We start from the raw sequence: 19,689 nt of genomic DNA on the forward strand, positions 1-19,689 counted from the left end.
ACATATGTAACAGATGTGCAGCTTGGTCTTCATGTAGGTCCCCCAACAACTGAAATAAGGGCTGTCCCTGACTGGTTCCTACTTGGGGATCCTGGTCCTCTGACAGGGCTGCCTTTTCTAACCTATGACATTCTGTGCCAGAGTAGATTAGAATCCAATAGGGAGAAGGGAAGGGGCATACAAGGAAGGACTGGGTGAGGAGGAGACTGGAAGGAGAGGCGTGCAGCTGCAATCAGGATGTAAAGTGAATGAATGAATGAATGAATGAATGAATGAGTGAGTGAATGAATAAATAAATAAATGAATAAAAACAGCATTTTACAGAGGAAAAAGAGATCTATGTACAAGCATTTGCCATAGTTGACCTGTTTCAAGGCAATTCTGGAAATATTTGATGTGTACAGTAGTATGAATAAATCTGTAAGTATTTTAATGATAAAGGGGAGGTCCTTACTGTTGTAGAGTTAAGTGATGCTTCATAGGAAAGAAACATCAGTGTGATCTACGTGTTTGTTGGTTTGAATTTGTATGTGTTGAGTAATAATATACGCACAATATCCATATGCACACATGTGCATTTGGTATGTGAGCATGTATTATCTGTTCCATTTATTGAGAGAGTTGAGAAGTAGTGACACCTGAAGAAAAGTCAGATCACTCAGTGCTCAGTGTCCACCTCTTAATAGGATAGATTTTATTTCATTGTGCATTTGCTAGTGACTTCTCCTGGATAGACATGAAACAGTAACAGAATGGCAAATGTAAAAGAAACTATTTTATACAGCTGTAGCTTGATGAACTGTTGAGTTTATGAGTTACTTGCAAGAGGAATGACTGGTCATGTCTAGGAGCATGGCTGACTCAAGGGTACTAAAAAGTCTTTTCCAGCACAAGAAATAATTCACAAAAGCTGTGTCACTGAAGTCCCTTGCACAACTTGCAAGAAGTTTTCTTTCTTCCAGCATCTGTTTACTATGCATGTAACACTGAGAAGGTGCCTTGTGAGTCTTGTGACCATCATGAGCTTCTGTGGTCTTATATGTTTCTTTTGTTTCCTCAGTCTGATGAGTCTCTCTTGTTTCTCCAGGAATATATTCTTCACTGCAGAGAAAATAACTGCACAAAAAGTTCTACTTAAATAAAAACAGACAGAGATCTTTAGAAAACCCATGAAATCTTAAGTTCAGGATATAAGCAGCATAACATGAGAGTATATTGTAAATACATAGTATATGAAATCTACCTTTATTGATCTACCAAAAGTCTACATAAGAAATGTAAAAAAATTTGTTAATGTTCAAAAGGAGCAGAACTTTAATAATATTATTTTCTCTTTGTTATATGATTAACTAAATAATAGTAGTATTAGATTTACTATGAAAAGTGAAATAATATACAAAGTATGTATTGAAATGAAAAATTATAAGTAAATGAAGAGAAGGAACAATTCTATGATTAGAGAAATTAATGTTGGGAATAAAGGAAATAGAAAAATGCCACTGAATTACCCCAAAGTGTTGTAAATAAGGCTCCATGATAAATGCTAAAGATAAAAGTGAAAATATTAGATTGAAGCAGGGCATTTGCAGGCCCACAAAGTATTCCCTCAAGCTCTCCCACATGCAAGGAGGTGAGTGGAAAATCCTAGTTAACATTGCAGGGAATTCCTGCATCTGTTGACACAGATACCTACCTCTATAAAAAGTCCTTCTGGTAACAGGTGGTTTTACCACACTCACTATACACTGTTAAAAATAATAAATTCAAACAATAATAAAATAACAACAGTAAAATTATCACTATATTTAAGAATTCTGAACATCCTGAGTATGAGGAGGGTTTAGGAATTGTCGCGGATTAGAGACCAGAACTTTTATCATTAGACAATTGTTACTAGTTTCAGGAAAACACCTCCCTTGAAACAAATTCTTTGTTGGCTTACATGTAGCAGCCTCTACCTGTGATAAAGTATGTGTTCATATGCTCCAAATTCACATACATATAGTACATATTACTTAATAAATCTTGACTTTTGGTTAAAGTTATTTCTAAGAACCTCAGTTATAAATTAGGCTCCATTACATACAGAGTGTTCATGCTTTTATACATTGGATTATGAGATAATTTTAGATTCCCAGAAAAGCAGAAAACACATTTCAGCCTCTTGCACACTCTTCATCCTGCTTTATCTACGGTCAACATCCTATGTAGCTACAATGCTATTAGAAGAAAAAAACATTACCTTTTAAAGTCGAATGCAGACGTTTCTGGTTTCATCGCTTTCCCACAGATGTCCGGTTTGGATTTAAGGCCTCCTCCAGGTCTCATGCTGTGCTTGTCAGGCAGTTTTCGTCTCTTCCATACATGTCCTCACATCTTTGCTTCTGATTTACTTCTTTGGAGCCTCCAACACCATAGAAGATTTGGTTGCTCATTGTCCTGGGATACTTGTGGTGGACTTGCTTATCACTAAACATGATCATTGCTGTGTGTATTTCGAGTATCTATTTCTCTACAGGATATTAGTAGATATGAGAGAAGTAAAAGCTACCCTTTTATCATGTTCTCTCCTTTTGTTTAGCAGATGGAAATATAGTAACTTTTCATTGGTATGTACAGATGATTAATTAATTCTAAAATCTTAGAGGTCTTCTAGCATCCACCAAGAAGTGATAAGCTAGTGGTAGCTTGTTTACTTTCTCTCAAAGTCCTTTCAGCATCATTATAGAAGCAAGGAGTTAGCTCACCCAGGAGATTGGGTCTAAAATAATTGTTCCCTAGTATAGAAGTTCTGATTCATATTCTACTGCAACTTGTCTTCATTTTATTGACTGATCCAATCATGGCTAAGCCTGCAAAGAATGAAAGTAACATTGCACATACCATTCCCATTGTATTGGCTGGGACTTATTTTGCTTTGCTCTGACAGTTTCTGATTTGTCCTGACTCTTTTAGCACTTACTTGAAGGTCAGTGGGCCTGTTCTCAAGTATGTTGGATTATTCATTTACATACTGAGATTCAGAGTTGTGGAAATTAAAGTTTTAGAAAAGAAACAACAATAATGCCTATTCCATAGAGTCCAGCTTGGAGACTTCTTTCCTAGCTAGGACTCAACATAGCCATGGGCTAGCTAAATCCACCCTTATTGAGATCCTGGTTCTGGTTCACATGGATTAGGTAGCAAACTCTGACTCACAGAAATGTGTTATCATGGAGAGGCATGAGTGGCATGCTTGAGAGACAAAAGAAGATTGTGTGGGTATTGTACACTGTGGGCACTGTACACTGTGGGGATGTTGTATATTGTGTGACCTGTAGATTGTAGGGGTGCTATACAATATGTTTGCTGTACATTGTGTGTGCTATACACTGTGGGGTGCTATACATTGTGGTGGTGCTGAACTTTGTGCGTGTGGGCTATACATTGTGGGGTGTTGCTCATTGTAGGGGTGGTGTACATTGTGCTGTATATTGTATATGCTATACAATGTGCGGTGCTGTAAACTGTGGGAGTGCTGTACATTATGAGGAGTGGTATACATTGTGGGTTGAGCAAAACAGTAGATGGAACCCTAACATTTGTTTCTATAAATGTCACACAATATTGCCTAGAATTGAGATCTCAAGGTAGAACTGGTTAAGAAGAAATTATGCTGGAGTAGAACCTGGGTCTCCCATGACCACTGTGAGGAATAAGCACCTTATAACCTTGCTTCCACTAATGATCCATGGGTTCAGTTTGGTGTCGACTCTCCCTATCCTGTGTACATTTCCTTTATTTCTATTTTTAAGTGGTATGAATCTTTGATTCAGAAAAATTGTTAAATGTTCTCTCTCTCTGTCTGTCTGTCTGTCTCTCTCTCTCTCTCACACACACACACACACACACATCTTTAAATTAGAATATATAGTGTTCTGTGTAATATAATAAAATCATGTATTTGTTTTATTCTTGAATCAAAAATCACTAACACCACAGTTATTTAGCTTCTAGGTAAATCTTATGTACTTTGCTATTGATATGAACCACTTCTCATCGTGATCAGGCATCAGAAGTGGCTCGAACACAACCAAGAGAAGTGTGGTTGAAGAGTCAATACAATGCAAAGATTATTCACCAACTGAAAGAAGCATGATCACTTCAAGAATTTAGCTTAACAGTTGTATCAGCAGACTGCATGTCAGACAGGCACAATGGCTCATGCTTATAAATGACTCCAAGGTAGCTAAGATGGTGTGGCTAAATAGAATACAAAGTAATACATTTGAATAAAATTACTTTTACCTGGGGTTCTAATTTGACAAATGCAATAGAAATATGAACATGTATATAGTCTGGATCCCATGAAGAGGCACAGCCAGACATAATTTCAGGGTCTGCCGAACATAGCCAAATGGACAGTCCATGAGCCACGCATTCCAAATGACTTTGTGGATGCTCCCTTAGCATATCCACCTAATAAGGTCTGTGTAACCTCAAGCTTTTCTACTCTGCCTCTCTGTTTCCAGAATAATGACTCTGAGACTTATTATTTATGAATAAATGCCTAGGCCATAGATTTGTTCATTTTCTGACTGGCTCTTAACATATACAGCTTACTTATTCTATTCTGTGTCTGCCACAGGGTTAGTTATTTCTCAGTTTCATGTTTCTATTTTCCTCAGAGTTTGGGGCAAATATCTTATTCTTGGCTCTTTCCCAGAATCCTATCTCTCTCTGCCTTCTATTTACTGCCTCAGCTAATGGGATATCAGATTTTGATTGACAAGTCATGCTTCCACACAGTCCATAAGAGATTCTTTCTATACATCTATGATAACAGATACTAAACATAGTGCTATTATCTTGAATATGTAGGGATGTACTTCCAAAACACATCAAAATTTTTCTCAACTTTCGAAGCCCAGTTTAAGGTCAAGGAAGTGTCACATCTTACTCCCAGGAGTTTAAACTATATTCCTCCACATAGGGTGACAAACAGTGGCAAATGAAAATCTCAGCAACCTCTATCACATCAGCTTGAGTTTAAAATCTGTATGTTTTTGGGTCAAGCATTTTATGTATTATAAACTTAAGCTTTGCTTAATGTACAGTCAACAAAAATATTAATAGCTTTCTCAAATCAGACTTAATAAAGCCTGTACTCATAACCATTTAAATGGCATCATCTAAAAGCAAAATGATGATTGAAAACAGAGAGGATTGAGACAATTCTGTGAAGATGTGGCTTTTCTCTTCTTCATGATGGAGTCAAATTTCTTCATTAATTAAAAATGCACACTTTAACATTTATGACAATTCCATGGTAATAGTTCATATCTTTATAAAAGAAATACCAGTCCACTGTACCATGTAGTGATGTCTCATAAGAGTTTGTTTGGGGACTGTGGTGTTAGGTATTGTAAAGTACAGTTAAATAGAAATATTTAATTTTTTAATGTTAGTTATTAGTCTTCCTTTCATTTTTCTGTGTCTCTGTAAATTGACTTAATATTTGTGTTATTAAAGTTGATTATTAAAATAAAGATATCATATTCTTTCTGAAGAATAATATTTCTCCCCAGCCACGCTCAGATACAAGTATTTGATTTTATCATACCACTGTCTTGAAGCAACACCTTCTTGGGAGTCTTTGTTAACATAGTCTCTTTCTTGGGAAAACCATCTGAATCTCACCAGATGTTGTTGATCCTTCAGGCCACGGTACTTGTGACTGCGGCAAGTGTAAGTGTGATGTGGGATGGTCTGGGGAAGCTTGCCAGTACCCGACCAAGTGCGACCTGACCAAAAAAATAAGCAACCAGATGTGCAAGAACTCTCAAGATGTCATCTGCTCCAACGCAGGTAAGAACTACATCCCCGGAGAGTTCTTGATTAAAATAATAAACACTTTGATTTTAATGAAATTTTATAGTCCTATAGAAATGGTGAACATCTGAATGAGACTACTTATGCATTTTTATTTTAAAAATGAAATTTAGATAAATCAATAAGGAAAGAATGTCATGTTGCTGGGACTTGCAGGTTTGATATTCTCCAGTTGTTTCGGATGCCTCCTTTGAGCAAGATATTCACCGGAAATAAAACTAGGGCGGAGGGGTTTGTGTAAATGGAGAACCATGATATTGAGTGCTGGATTAAGGCATATGACTGACTTAGTTATTGTAATCAGAGATTAAAAGTACTTTCAATTTACACATTAGCAGCGAATGGGGCCTAAAATTTTAACTTAATGGAAGTTTCAGATACTGCATATGAACTTCATTGAGGATATAGGGATAGCAAAGTTTGTTTGTTTGTTTGTTTGAGTGCCTGTGCGTGTTTTGACAAAATTTTTGTATATTTCATAGGAGTCATTTAGAAATCTTGCTTAGGAATTACAGGGAAGCTATTCAAATAATTAGCAAAATCACAAAAATCATAATACTTACAGTTTAGACTACAATGATAGTTAGATACTCTTAATTGTAATAGCTTCAACAAGTGCGCATAGGGAACCTCTAAGTCACTTTTCTCACCATATTCAACCTATGCATCCAAAGGAAAGTATTAAAATTTCAGTCTCTTGTGCTGCCCTGGAGGTTCAGCTTCAATTGTTTTGATATGTAGCGTGAACTCTTCTGTTGTTGTTGTTGTTGTTTAGTTTTGGTTTTGTGATTTTTTTTAAGTGACTATGAGAGCATGAATTATTTCATTTTTTTAGAGCGTTGTTTGGTATCAAGTCACTTTCTTTTTATCATAGCCTTTGTTTGCTTCTACATCATCAAGAGAATGAGCAACTCAAACTAGTGAAGAAGCTCTGTGGGTTTTCAGTAACCCCACAGCAAGCCAACAAATCCACATAACAGGCTCTTGAGAGCAGATGTTTGTCTCTGGCTTACTTTTCTGTTTGGGTTTTGAAGCTATTTCGTTGGTCAGTTTCAGAGGAACAAGATTTGTTTCACCTGGTAAAGGCAAACCTTTGACAATTTAGACTTATGACCCACCAAGAAGTTTCCATTCTCTTCTATAATCAGAGCTAGGACTTTTTCACAATCAGATTTCAACAAACTGCTTTGTATAGATTAAGCTCAGTCAGAGTGTTTTGCTAATGGAATCTGGACTGCGTGCAAAGTGAGGGGTGTTAGGATGTGCAGAGTGAGCAGTTATAACCTCATTTCTCCTCATAGTCTCCTCATTTCTCTGCTCACTATAGTGTTTCTCTCAGTAAGATTTCCAAGACTCACAATCATCCATCAAGACACATACACACAGGTATACATGTACACAACCATGTGCACACAGAAACATACAGGTAAAACACACATGCTCACATATTAAAAACCCACACAAACACATTCCTGAAGGTTCATTCCTTAGTAAATGTGACTTGGCACATCAATATTGCACAAAAAAGAAATATGCAAACCTGTCTTTTTCCCCCTTGAGAGAGAATGTCTTACTCTCTGGGTGTTCTGGAATTCATTATACCAGTAGTTCTCAGTCTTCCTAATACTATGGACCCTATAGAACAGTACCTCACGTTGTGATGAGCCAAAACCACGAAACTAGTTCATTGCTATTTCATAACTGCAATTTTGCTCCTGTTATGAATTGTAATATAAATATCTGATATGTGACCCCTGTGAGATCATAACCCATGGTTTGTATACCATTGGACTATGAAGACCAAGCTAGTTTCAGTTCCACAGAGTTCAGCCTGCCTCTGCTTTGCAAGTGCTAAGGTTAAAGTTATGCATTAACATGCCTGGCACAGAATAGTCTTGATAGATGATAAATCATACTTGACAAATCATAAAGTATAAGATATTTGACCCTCTTTTGTAAGATTGATAAATAATTTTATAGAAAATATAGTTCTGGTCCCCTGTTGTCCACGACTCAATGGTGTCCTTCATAACACCAATCCTTTTTCACTAGATCTAATCTAGGGACAGGGTTATGTTGTTATCTCTCCTGTTTTCCCTTGCTTCTACTATTTTCATAGTACCAATAATTTTGAATAACCATAAGCAAAATCTGTACTATAGCCCCCCTTTATTTTATTTCATTTATTTTATTTGGTATGGGGGTGTTAATGTTGTTACTGCTGTTTTAGATTTTTGAAGTAAAGTGTCACTGTGTAGCACAGGCTATCTTAGCTTCCCCTACATTCCCAATTAGACTACACTATTCCTGCCTCTGTCCCTTCTGCTGAGATCACAAGCATGGACCGCTATGCCTATTGTCCATTTATCAATTATCTTCAGTGAAATGTTGCTCAGTTTGGACCTCTATGAAGCCTCCCCACAACATCCATACATTTGCTCATTTGTTCTATTCTATACTACCTACATCTAAAATTGTTTAATGATTTTTCTGAGATATAACTACATGAAATAAATGTAGAAAACCAAAAAGGATTTGGTTCTAATTCAAGCCATCCATTGTCACCCCACCCTAATCATGCTTCAGATTAAGTCAAAGCTATAGATAAGTTGCCTGGCTTCCTTAATCTCTTTGTAGAGTAGACATGTAGCTCATTTGAAATATAATTGATCTTATTTATATTGGTTTAATTTTATTTTTAGGGGTTTTGTTAGCCTTTCTTCCCTTTATTATTAATAAGATTGTTATGTAGATTATGAAGTAGGGTCCAAAGTTAACACTATGCAAAAGGCATACTTAGAGATTCTTCACAGTCACACAGAGAATCCATCTCATCTGGTAAGTATTAACTTTGTATGGAATGAACTTTGCTGGTTTGGGCTTAGTCAAATTTACATTTATTCATTATCTTAAATGAATCTCGTAGTTTGATTTGGCAATCTTGGGTCTCACCACATCTTCATTAATAATAACTTCCACCAACAAGTTTCAAGACTAGTCCCTTAAAACGGTATTATTTCCCCCTGTTGGCTAGTTTTATGTCATCTTGACACATTGGAATGGAAGGAACCTCAATTGAGAAAATGTCTTTATAATATCTGATTGTGAGGCATTTTCTTAATTAGTGATTGGTAGGGAAGGGCCCAGCCCAATCAGTAAGCAGGCTAAACAAACCATGGGAAGCAACATAGTAAATAGAACTCCTCCATACCTCTGCATCAGCTCCTGTCTCCAGACCTCTGCCTTGTTTGAGTTCTGTGCTAACTTCCTTTGATGATGAACAGTGATATGTATGTATAAGATGAATAAACCCTTTTCTCCACAGATTTTGGTCATGGTGTTTCATAACAGCAATAGAAACGTGAACTATATCTTCTTTGGTGGATCTGTCCTCCCTTAGAATTCAGTTCTACGGTAGTAGCTTGGATATACAAGAGGGAAAGGAGGTAACCATTGTAGGGCATAAAATGAAAGGCATGTTTAGAAGGAACTGAGAACAGAGAACTTCCAGAAGCTTCCTCTTTAATGGATTGAGAAAGGTAAAAATGTGCAGACCCCAGCACCTTAGAACAGAGGGTGCTGAAGTCTGGTAAGTCACCATAGAGAACCAACTATGTTAGACAGCAGGAAACCTAGAGCTAAAATAATCAAGTGCAAAGCTACCCATCCTGGAGTGTGATTGACTGGCAACCCAGAGCGAGAAGTAGGACGACACAGCGGGAACACAGGAGTCTGGCACCTTTGCTTGGGCTCCCATCTGCCATGTCTTTGAGGATCAGATGTGATTTATGCTGGATGGTGAGATAGGAAGTCTCTGAACTGTTGTAAACTTTCCACTGTGGTGAGGAATAGGAATGGTTCACATGTGTGAATGGGAGTGAGCCTGCCAGTAGAACTCGTCAGTCATCAAAGTTGGATGCAGTGACAGTTCCTGCCCATCGTTCTGGAGGGAGAATGACTATGTGTATGCATCTCCCACCAAGTTATTCTCTTCTGCCAAACTGTGGCAGGCTCCTGGTATTCCAAGAGATAATTTAAAATCCTTGGCCAATGTTCTTCATCTTTGCCATCTGTATTCCCCACACCCTTTCATCCAAACTTAACTCAGTCTCTTACCTAAACTGTTATTTTCCACCATAATTTTCTACTCATTTTCCTCAACACCACAAATCTTCATGGTATCTCAATTCATTTGTTGCCATTCTTTCTATTTATTAGCAGTACATTAAGGATTCTCTTCTTCCTGATGCCTTTGCACCCTCACCTAACCTTCTGAGGGTTATCTTTTTTGTGAAGAATTTTCTTTGTATCTGTTATGAATAACTTTTTGTTGTTTCTTCTTTCTATTCTCTGACTTACTTAATTTTCTTTATTTTATTATCTTCTATAGTACCTTGACAATAGCATAATAGGTCGTAAGAAAGTTTAATGATTAAACATGTGGGTGGTTGAGAGACAGAAAGAAGAGATGTGAAAGTAAAAGAGAAAGGTGATAATGAGATAAAAAATAATGAAGCAGTTCCACAAATTATAGCATTATATTTCAAGTAAGATTATAACTTAAAATAGGTTCTAGAAAAAAATAACACAAGAGAATTGCACTTAATATATGCCAGATTCACAGGAGTACCCTCAAGGTATAAAACAACAAAATCAGATTTTGCAAAATCCCTTTCCTTTGTGATTTTGTGAGAGGAGGCCCTCTTATAGTAACAGCAAATTATAGGTGGTCTGGGTAACAGAAGGACCTAGAAGGTGTGAAAATGAGAATGTTCTCAGGGTCTATTGATTAAGGTGAGTCTGGAGGAAGTATTTGGAATATGATTAATGTACTAATCTTTAAAGAAAGATGAGGAAAGTTTCATGGTTTTTTGAAAGACTCCTATATACCAGGTACAGCAGTGCCTTCAGAGGTAAATGGCTTCTAGATTTGTCAATTGATCTCATGGTTATCCTGTGAACAGGAGATTGTGTGAACACATAGAATCTGAGAAAGAGATGTGGACATGATCTCAATCTAAACAATTCTTCACCAATCTTTGACTGTAATTGTACCTGAACACAAAGTCTATGTTCTTCCCCGTGTAGCATGCGCAGAATAACTACTATGCCATTACTCAAGCCAAATATCATACCTGAAATTTCCCCTTTATACTCATCTGACCATGAAATTCTGTCTGTTTCTGCTCTCAACAATCTTCTCACATATTCTTTCACTTCTCTGTCATCATTCATCTAACCTGTGTCGTTGTGAAGTAGCCTCCTTATTCATTTCTTAACAGCCAATTTCCCAGTTTCAGTTCATGTTCCTGAAAACAAGTACAAGTCCATATGTACTCTTCTTGTGGTCATTTGATGAGAATGCAGGAGATGTTTAGTACCAACTACACAGATACCAGAAGATACTATCTAATAGTTTTATTAATGTGATGCTATTTTTCAGTCCTGCTGTATTTGTTCTTCTTCAACCAGTGACTGAGGCTTTGCTTTTGTGTCTTAATATTTGTTTGTTTGTTTATCTATTTATCTATTTGCTTATTTCACTTAGCTTGGCTTTCAGTCCTTGGACATGTCCTCAGGGCTCTCTTTGACCTACAGCTCTCAACTAAATTTCCTTGCTTTTACAGTATTTTGAACTTCTCTGTTTTAGCACATTTGTTTTTTATGAATGACTTGATTGCCTATTGGATTTCAAGAATTTATGACCATCCTGTTGACTCATAAAGTCTTAGCTTTCACTGTCAATTGGCAATTGCTAATGACTACTAAAAATAATCAATTGCTGTGAGGATCAATTAAAAATGGAAAATGATTTAGTAGAACAGGTAGAGATCTGACTTGTTAGTATCATTTGGATAAAATATTACTTTCAATAAAATCACTCTTACAGGGTGTAGTCAACCCTAATGTAAGGTGAGTATGTGGCTTTTGGGAGATCTAATATCTCCAGGATCTCTAACATTCTCTGAGCTGCTTTGAGAGTCTATTGAGGTCCCAAGAATTTGTGCCTAAGAAAACTTGTGGCAGTCCTGTAATCCTTAGAACAAGGATGTCAGCTAATATTAAGATGTGACACTCTCAGGCATACATATATTTTTATTTGCTTATTTATTAATGAAACATTTTTAAGTATTTATTATATAAACAGTATGTTTAAACATGTGGTAAAACATTGGAATGGTGCAGAAGATGAGAAGATTCCCTTAGAAAGCTGAAAAGTGCTTTAGCTCTCTTTAGAAACAGTTCATCTGCATATGTAGCAGAGGGTGGCCACCCCAGTGTAGGGGAATGTCAGGGGTGGGGGCAAGAAGGGGGTGCTTGGGGAGGGGAGCACCTTTATAGAAGAAGGAGAGGGGGATGAGATAGAGGGCTTATGTCCTGGAAACCAGGAAAAGGAAGGAATAACACTTGAAATGTAAATTTTAAAAAAATCCAGTAAAAAATAAGTAGGATAAGATAGTATGCTGGGGAAAAAAACAGATCATCAGAATATATTCATTCACAACCTACTTTGAAAGATACATATCAGGACCTCTGCGTTTTGTGAGGGTTACACTGATGCTAATTTAACTATCAAAGGCAACAGCAATAACTGTGAAGTACATATTATAATTCTTGTACCATAATCGTCTCAAAAATGAGTAACTTCCCCTCCATCTCACCATGGCCATAGAAATGTGTAATTTCAGCATTAAATTGATTTGAGTTCTCTACTTACCTGGAAGAAATAGGGAAGGGCATTATTAATGATGATTTCTAGTGTGTAATGTTCTTGTCTTTGTTTCCCTGCTTTAGGTACATGTCACTGTGGCAGGTGTAAGTGTGATAATTCAGATGGACATGGACTCATTTACGGTAAATTTTGTGAGTGTGATGATAGAGAATGCATAGATGATGAAACAGAAGAAATATGTGGAGGTATGTATGCTAAGTGTGGAGCATAAAAGCTTCTGTTTTTCACTTATTTTATTGTATTCTTTCCTTTATATAAACTTCTATTTTAACCTGTGTTGTAAAACATATCATGTAAAAACTTGTGTCAAGATCTTCAGATCATTCTAGAATATTTAATAAACAGAAAACTAGGTTTTAGGTAGAAGTTTAGACAGCGTGCCCCTAGACTGTTATCCTATACCTGCACTGTGCTTCTGACTCTTTATAATTTACATTGCATGCCTGCCTTGGAGTTTCCAGTTTTCTTAGAAGATTACATCCTTACCACACATCCTATAATTTTCCTTCTACTTATCTATTGCTAAGTGCTTGCCCAGAATGTCCATTTGTAACCTTCATTGACGTAATTAAATGGCAGTAGAGAGCTATGAGAGTCACTTTGATTGAGTACACTCTCCTTTGATGTTTCCGAAAGGATTCTAATCTACTTAATATGCTCTGGCATATCCTAGCAAGATCAGTGATACTAGGACCCAAAGGAATCAGAGAACTACAAAAAGCCACCACAACTATGTAACAAGTTGCCAATTTCCTAATATCACTGTGGCTTCCAGCTTGTCTTGTAGTGTTATCCAAGTGTTCTTATTTTATTTTTTAATTATTCATTTTATATCCCATTCACTGCCCCCTTCCCTGTCACCCCCTCCCACAATCCTTGCCCCATTCACTCCTTTCCTGAGTAGATGGGATCCTCTTGTATATCACCCCCATTGGCAATTCAAATCTCTGGGATGCTAGGTGCATCCTCCTGCACTGAGACCAGACAAGGCAGCCCAGCTAGAAAAGCATATCCCATATCTAGGCAATAGCTTTTGGGAGAGCCCCCATTCCAGTTGTTTGGGACCCACAAGCTGCACATCTGTAACATATATGCAAGAGGCTTAGGTTCAGACAGTGTATGTTCTTTGGTTGGTGGTGTAGACTTTGAGAGACCCAATGGTCCAGGTTAGTTGACTCTGTTTGTCTTCTGATGGAGTTCCTATCCCTTCAGAGCCCACAATACTTCCTCCTTTTCTTCTGTAAGAGTCCCCAAACTCCATCCACTGTTTGGGTGTGGGTGACTGCCTCTGTCTGAGTCAGCTGTTGGGTAGAGCCTCTTTGAGGACAGTTAAACATCTGCAAACATAACAGAGTATCATTAATAGTGTCAGGATTGGTGCTTGCCCATGGGTCTCAAATTGGGCTGGTTATTGGTTGGCAATTCCCTAAATCTGCATTAGTTGTAAACAGGATAAATGTGGGATTGAAAGTTTTGAGGGTAGATTGGTGTCTCTACTGCTCCACTGGGGTTCCTGCCTGGCTAGAGGAGGTGCCTTCTTCAGGTTCCATATCTCCAAAGTTGTGAGTCATAGCTAAGGTCACCCTCATTGAGCTCCTCTTAGGCTTATCCTAAGTTCTTATTTTAAACTGGAATGAACTCTGACCCTAGTCTCTTGAGTATACCACCAGTCTAAAACAAATGTCAAGGAAGCTCTTCTGAGCCCGTGTTCTAGGTCAGACTCTATTTAGCACATTCTTCGACAGGGTTTTGTTCAAAAGACTTACAATGAAAACCCTATGTAATTACAATCCTTTTTTCTATTAATTTTTTTTCCTTTTTTAAAAAATTAATCATTCCATTTGTTTACATCTCAAGTGATATCCCACTTTCCTTTTACTTCTCTACCAACCCCCCATCCCACGTTTGCCCTTTCCTCCATCCCTTTGCCTGTAAGAGAGTGCTCTCCCCACCCACCTACACTCTCCTGTCCCACAGCTCCAGTATCCCCCTATGCATCCCCCTTGATATTTTATTTCCAGTCAATGAGCAGAAAAGAGTAAAATGAAAAAGTTTTGAGACCAATGAGTTTTGATATACATCACTGAGGCAAGGCTTACACATGTGCAGACAGAAAAAATGTAACTTGAAACAATGCAGTAGGAAATGTTTAACTTTATTCATTTTTATTTGGTGTTTCCAGGTGTTTGGGTCTTAGGAATTTCATGGTGCAGCATCTCTGACCACAGATACCAGTATCCAATAACACTGTGGGAATGCTATTGCTTAGAATCCTAAGGCTTTTCATGTGTCATTCATATGAAAACCATCCCTTGAGAGATGTTTCTTTAGTCTATCATTGATACTACACAGTAAAAGAGAATTTTCCTCCACGAGTTTAAACACACCATAGAAAGTTATGTTTGTTGCCTGGGATATACATTGTACTGAAGGTTACATTTTTTTTAAGAAAACCTTTTATTTATTTTTTTAGTGGCTAATTTTTTTTATTAACTTGAGTATTTCTTTTTTTTTATTAACTTGAGTATTTCTTATATACATTTCAAGTGTTATCTTAATAGACTTCTGTTGTCCTGATGATGTTTTTCTTACCCTTTCATTTAAATTACTTTTCCTGTCTTCATTAAAGTCTAGCTTTACATTAGTTTTCTTTTCTACTTAACCTCTATCTTTTTAAAATTGAAAATAGATTCGTCTCTCATACAATATAGTGAACCACATTTTCTCTTCCCGCTACGTCTTCTAGCTCTCCATGACCTTCCCTATCACTGAAATTTATCTCTCTCTGTTTTATTTCAGGATTAATCCCTTATATTAATGATTATTTTAAATCAAATACTTTTTGAATTTTATAGGTTTTTAGGAACTTTCACATAAAGTATAAATATTTATGAGACTTAATTAATGAAGGGATACCATAATTGTACAATGGAAAATGTACTAGTAAGCAATTAAAACATGGCCACACTGTCACATTTCCATGACTACCCCAGAATTATGGCCCTAGAAGAAGGAATTGGAAGAATAAATATGAGTCTCACAAATTGTAAACTTTTATGATTGGAAAGTCTAGAATATGAAATAAATAGAACATTCATCTGTATTTGTGTGGAATAACTATAAAGAAAAGAGCATGCAGAAAGTGAACTTAAAGGTAAATTCTATTTTGGAGAAGGCCAGCTAGACATGCAGGATGGAAGTAGAGTGATAGCAGTTTGTTACAGATAGCTTGTTGGGTTGTAGAATTAAAAATGAAAAATATGGGAAGGTGGACAAATGCTGAAGCTTGGCATTTTGGCTCTAGGTGAGGGGCATCATTAACTCTCATTTGTATTCTCTGGACATAGACTTGGAGTTTGGTTATGAGGCCAATAGTGCATTACATTTTACCAATTTAACTCAGAACTTTCTACATGGTAAAACACAACAGCTCGTGGAACACAAAGGAATGAGAAGATGAAACATTTCCTCTGGTTTGATAGTACTTCAGCCATTAATAAAACATGTCTAAATAAATACAAACTGCTACTTTCTCAATAACTAATTTCAAATAAACAATATTAATTAGTTTCAGGAAACATCCACATGGTAAGACCTGTTCAAGTAATGCATGCACTTCAGATGGTAGAGAAATGGACTTTTATAGTCAGTCTTATAATTTCTTTGCAAATGCTTTCATCCTAATCACTTTCCTTGTAGGCTGAGGCAACAGATCTATTAGCTGCCTTTATTTGTATAATTATGTAGATGTAAGCTCAAGTCTTATATTTTGGGAGGAAAAAACCCCCACAAGTTGATTAATTTTAGCAAGGGTCTGGGAACCCTTTGTTATTTCCAAATGGTTGTGAGAGGTAGAAAGGTAATGCTGCTTTGAAAAGTTGCTTTTTTCCTCACTGTATAAAATTCTTTTGGGTAAAGGCCATGGGAAGTGTTACTGTGGAAACTGTTACTGCGAGGCTGGTTGGCATGGAGATAAATGCGAGTTCCAGTGTGACATCACCCCCTGGGAAAGCAAGCGAAGATGCACATCTCCAGATGGCAAAGTCTGTAGCAACAGAGGTGCGTCACCCATCCATGCTACTACATGACCCAGTGGTTTACAAGGATCATTATGATTAAGACCTATCTTCTTGATGTATTTCCTTCAGTGTAGGACAAAGTCATCATCCATAATTAGTGGAAATCCACACTGACACCAACAATCTTTCATTTCCTGTTTCTTACTGAGTAGATAAGGGAAAATAAATTTGTTATTATTCTTTAAGCTTTACTGAGCAAATAGAGCATGGGGGCTAGAATTTCTTTGTTATCTTTCCAAAACTGTTACAGCACAACTAAAAGGTGATTCCTGGAGACACTGTGTTAGAAACATCTCTTGATTTACAGGACCTCGGGAAGCATGAGTATCTGATTGTCCTGAGGGCAGTCAGACAACCTTCCAGTCTTAATCAAGGAAATGAAAGGCTGAATTCTGAAGTGCAGAATTGATATAAATGACCTCAAATTCTGAATGCAGTGCTGAAAAATACATTGAACAAAATAGACAACTTAAACCATGCATCAAATTGTAGAATGACCTTAAAGAGAAATTTTAAATGTCTATCAAATATAATTTAAAGTTAATAACTACTAATATAAAATCAAATTTAAAATTCATTTCATTAGTGTATTTGTATGCTCATACATATATGTGTCTGTGCATACATTTGTCATTGCATGCCTGTGGATGTCAGAAACAACTTGTTACAGTCAGTTCTGTCTTACACTGTGGGCCCTGGGGATCAGACTCAGGTGTCAGGCTTGGCTGATTTACTCACTGAACCATCTCATCAGCAGAGTTTAAGTGCTTTTTCTTCACTTTCGAGGTTTATTTTTTTTGGATTATTTATTTGTTTGTTTTTATTATTTTAAATACCTGATATTTTTTCTTTTCTGTGTCAAAAGGTTGCTCAAAAAGACCCAATCTTACCAAGTTTGTAATATAAATGAGTGCCTTTTTTTCTTTCTTTAAAGCCATTAAAATAGAAAACTGGATAAGTTTTGTTTTTCATATCTATAAAGGTGCAAGTCATTTTAATAAACTATTCTCATACAGTATCCCCTGACAGCATTTTAAATATTGATAAATAAAGACTTAAGAATCTATACAAGAAGAAAGGTAAAATTCTGGACTTACCACACCCCCCAAAAATAATAATTGGAAGGGAAATCCTCTGTTCATGTGAACTGTATTCTATTACATATCACACTAACTTATCTTGTGTTCATAAGCACTTCTCTGCCTAAATCTTTTATATTCAATTGCTACAGAGGCAGCAGTTGTAGTACATCTAGCCATTTCCACAAAGCCTCTGGATTCTGCATGCTTCTATACCAGTGACAATCTAACATCCAAAACAACTTTAATTCATTATTATGTTTTTACTGCTTCCTTCCCCCAGATCTTAACAATCTCTTCATAGTCAACCCTGGTCATGGTTATTATTGATTCCCTATGATACTTCTTGTTCTCTGTCTTTGCCTGTGTTATGTTGGGTATATTTAAACTTTAGGTCTTGATGCCTAAGAGTTGGTTGTATGTTTGTGGGTGCACTTTTGCCTTCTACATGCATAAATACAGATAACGTGCTTCAGCTCCTGTAGTCGTTTGGGTATTCTTAGACTGCTTTGGTCCCAATCTGAATTTCAAATTTTCATGTAGTTGAGTATATTTCATTTTTTCTTTTAGTAATTTTGTTTCAGATATTTTGAATAAAAATGTGAATTTGTTCATATCCTATGGCTTTATTTTGAACATTTGAATTTTTAGTCAAATTGCTACTTACTTTAATTTAAGGAAGCAAGGAAAAGATGTCTTTTAGTTCCTAAATAATTTGTCTTTACTTACCATAAAGGCTGACTGCCTATTTAAAGAAAATATTACTTTCCAACACAAACTCTTCCCCTGATGAGGTCAGACCTTTCAATTTTGTCTCTAACACCTTCTCTAATCCAGCTTTGTCTCACTTAATGGAATTTACTTAGTCCCTTCACAGGCATTAAAGGACCCCACCATCCTCATCATCCTATTTAGTTTCCTTAGATTCTACCTTTAAAGTTGGGTAAGACAGTCCTCCCTCCTCGATACATCCATATTATCTACTCCAGTTGCTCCATCCACACTGCACTTCTCCAGTTCTTAAGATACATACACCTCACTTCACAAAATGTTGTTGATAAAAAATTTTGAGTTTCCTAGAACTTCTATTACCTTTGTCTTCACTTTTTGGTCAAGTTGTTTCTAAATTTCTTGTGGACAAACATTACATATTGTTTTAATATTATCTTTGAGAATCTCACATAGTTATAGATACTTTTTATTTGCTGAGAAATCTCTTCCATCAACTTTAGATGATGTTTCTTTTTAGAATATTTTTATACTAAAATGCATAATTCTAAAATGTAAAAGGATCAGTATTTTGAATAAGAAATATACAAGATGCTTCCTTTTAAACTTGTTGTCTTGTGTGAACCCCATAAGATTCCTTTATATTTTTCCTTTCTAGGAACATGTGTATGTGGTGAATGTTCTTGCCATGATGTTGATCCAACTGGCGACTGGGGAGACATTCATGGAGACACATGCGAGTGTGATGAAAGGGACTGCAGAGCTGTTTATGATCGATACTCTGATGATTTCTGTTCAGGTAAAGCAGCTTCTTATTCTTATCTTTATATAAAAGATTAACTTTCCTGTTGTTCAGGGTCATTCAGTTTGTCACATACATGGAGACAAACTGAACTTGTATCCCTAGGCCTTCTATATTCTGCAGTGCTCTTACCAGTAATATGGGCAACCTCAAGAGATTTCAGACATTCTGCAAAGACTCAAGATGAACCCACATACATTCTTTAAATTAGCCTGATCCCTTGCTGAGGAGATGCATTAACTCCAAATATCTCTTCAACTCAACTCGGAGACTGCAGAACTAATACACCTGCTAGCTATCAGCAAAGGACTGAAAGAAAGAGAAATATATGCCAAAAGTTAGGGCAATACAGTTCTAGGAGAACATAATCTAGTAGACAGTTTCACAAAAGAATTC

General features: G+C 36.6%; 1 protein-coding gene across 2 annotated transcripts in view; it reads left to right on the top strand.

Moving 5' to 3' along the window:
* Itgbl1 (integrin subunit beta like 1) overlaps window positions 1-19,689 on the top strand; it is a 267,862-nt gene that overhangs the window by 113,436 nt on the left and 134,737 nt on the right. For both annotated transcript variants that reach the window (XR_015638141.1, NM_001017505.1), the window contains 4 exon segments: window positions 5,701-5,847; window positions 12,667-12,789; window positions 16,523-16,663; window positions 19,150-19,290. Coding sequence is in view for 1 of the 2 variants with exons in the window: in NM_001017505.1 (NP_001017505.1) it covers window positions 5,701-5,847; window positions 12,667-12,789; window positions 16,523-16,663; window positions 19,150-19,290 (552 nt within the window). In the remaining variant the exon portion in view is untranslated.

Source organism: Rattus norvegicus, chromosome 15 (assembly GCF_021556685.1).
Source record: "Rattus norvegicus strain SHRSP/BbbUtx chromosome 15, alternate assembly SHRSP_T2T, whole genome shotgun sequence".
Classification (NCBI taxonomy): domain Eukaryota; kingdom Metazoa; phylum Chordata; class Mammalia; order Rodentia; family Muridae; genus Rattus; species Rattus norvegicus.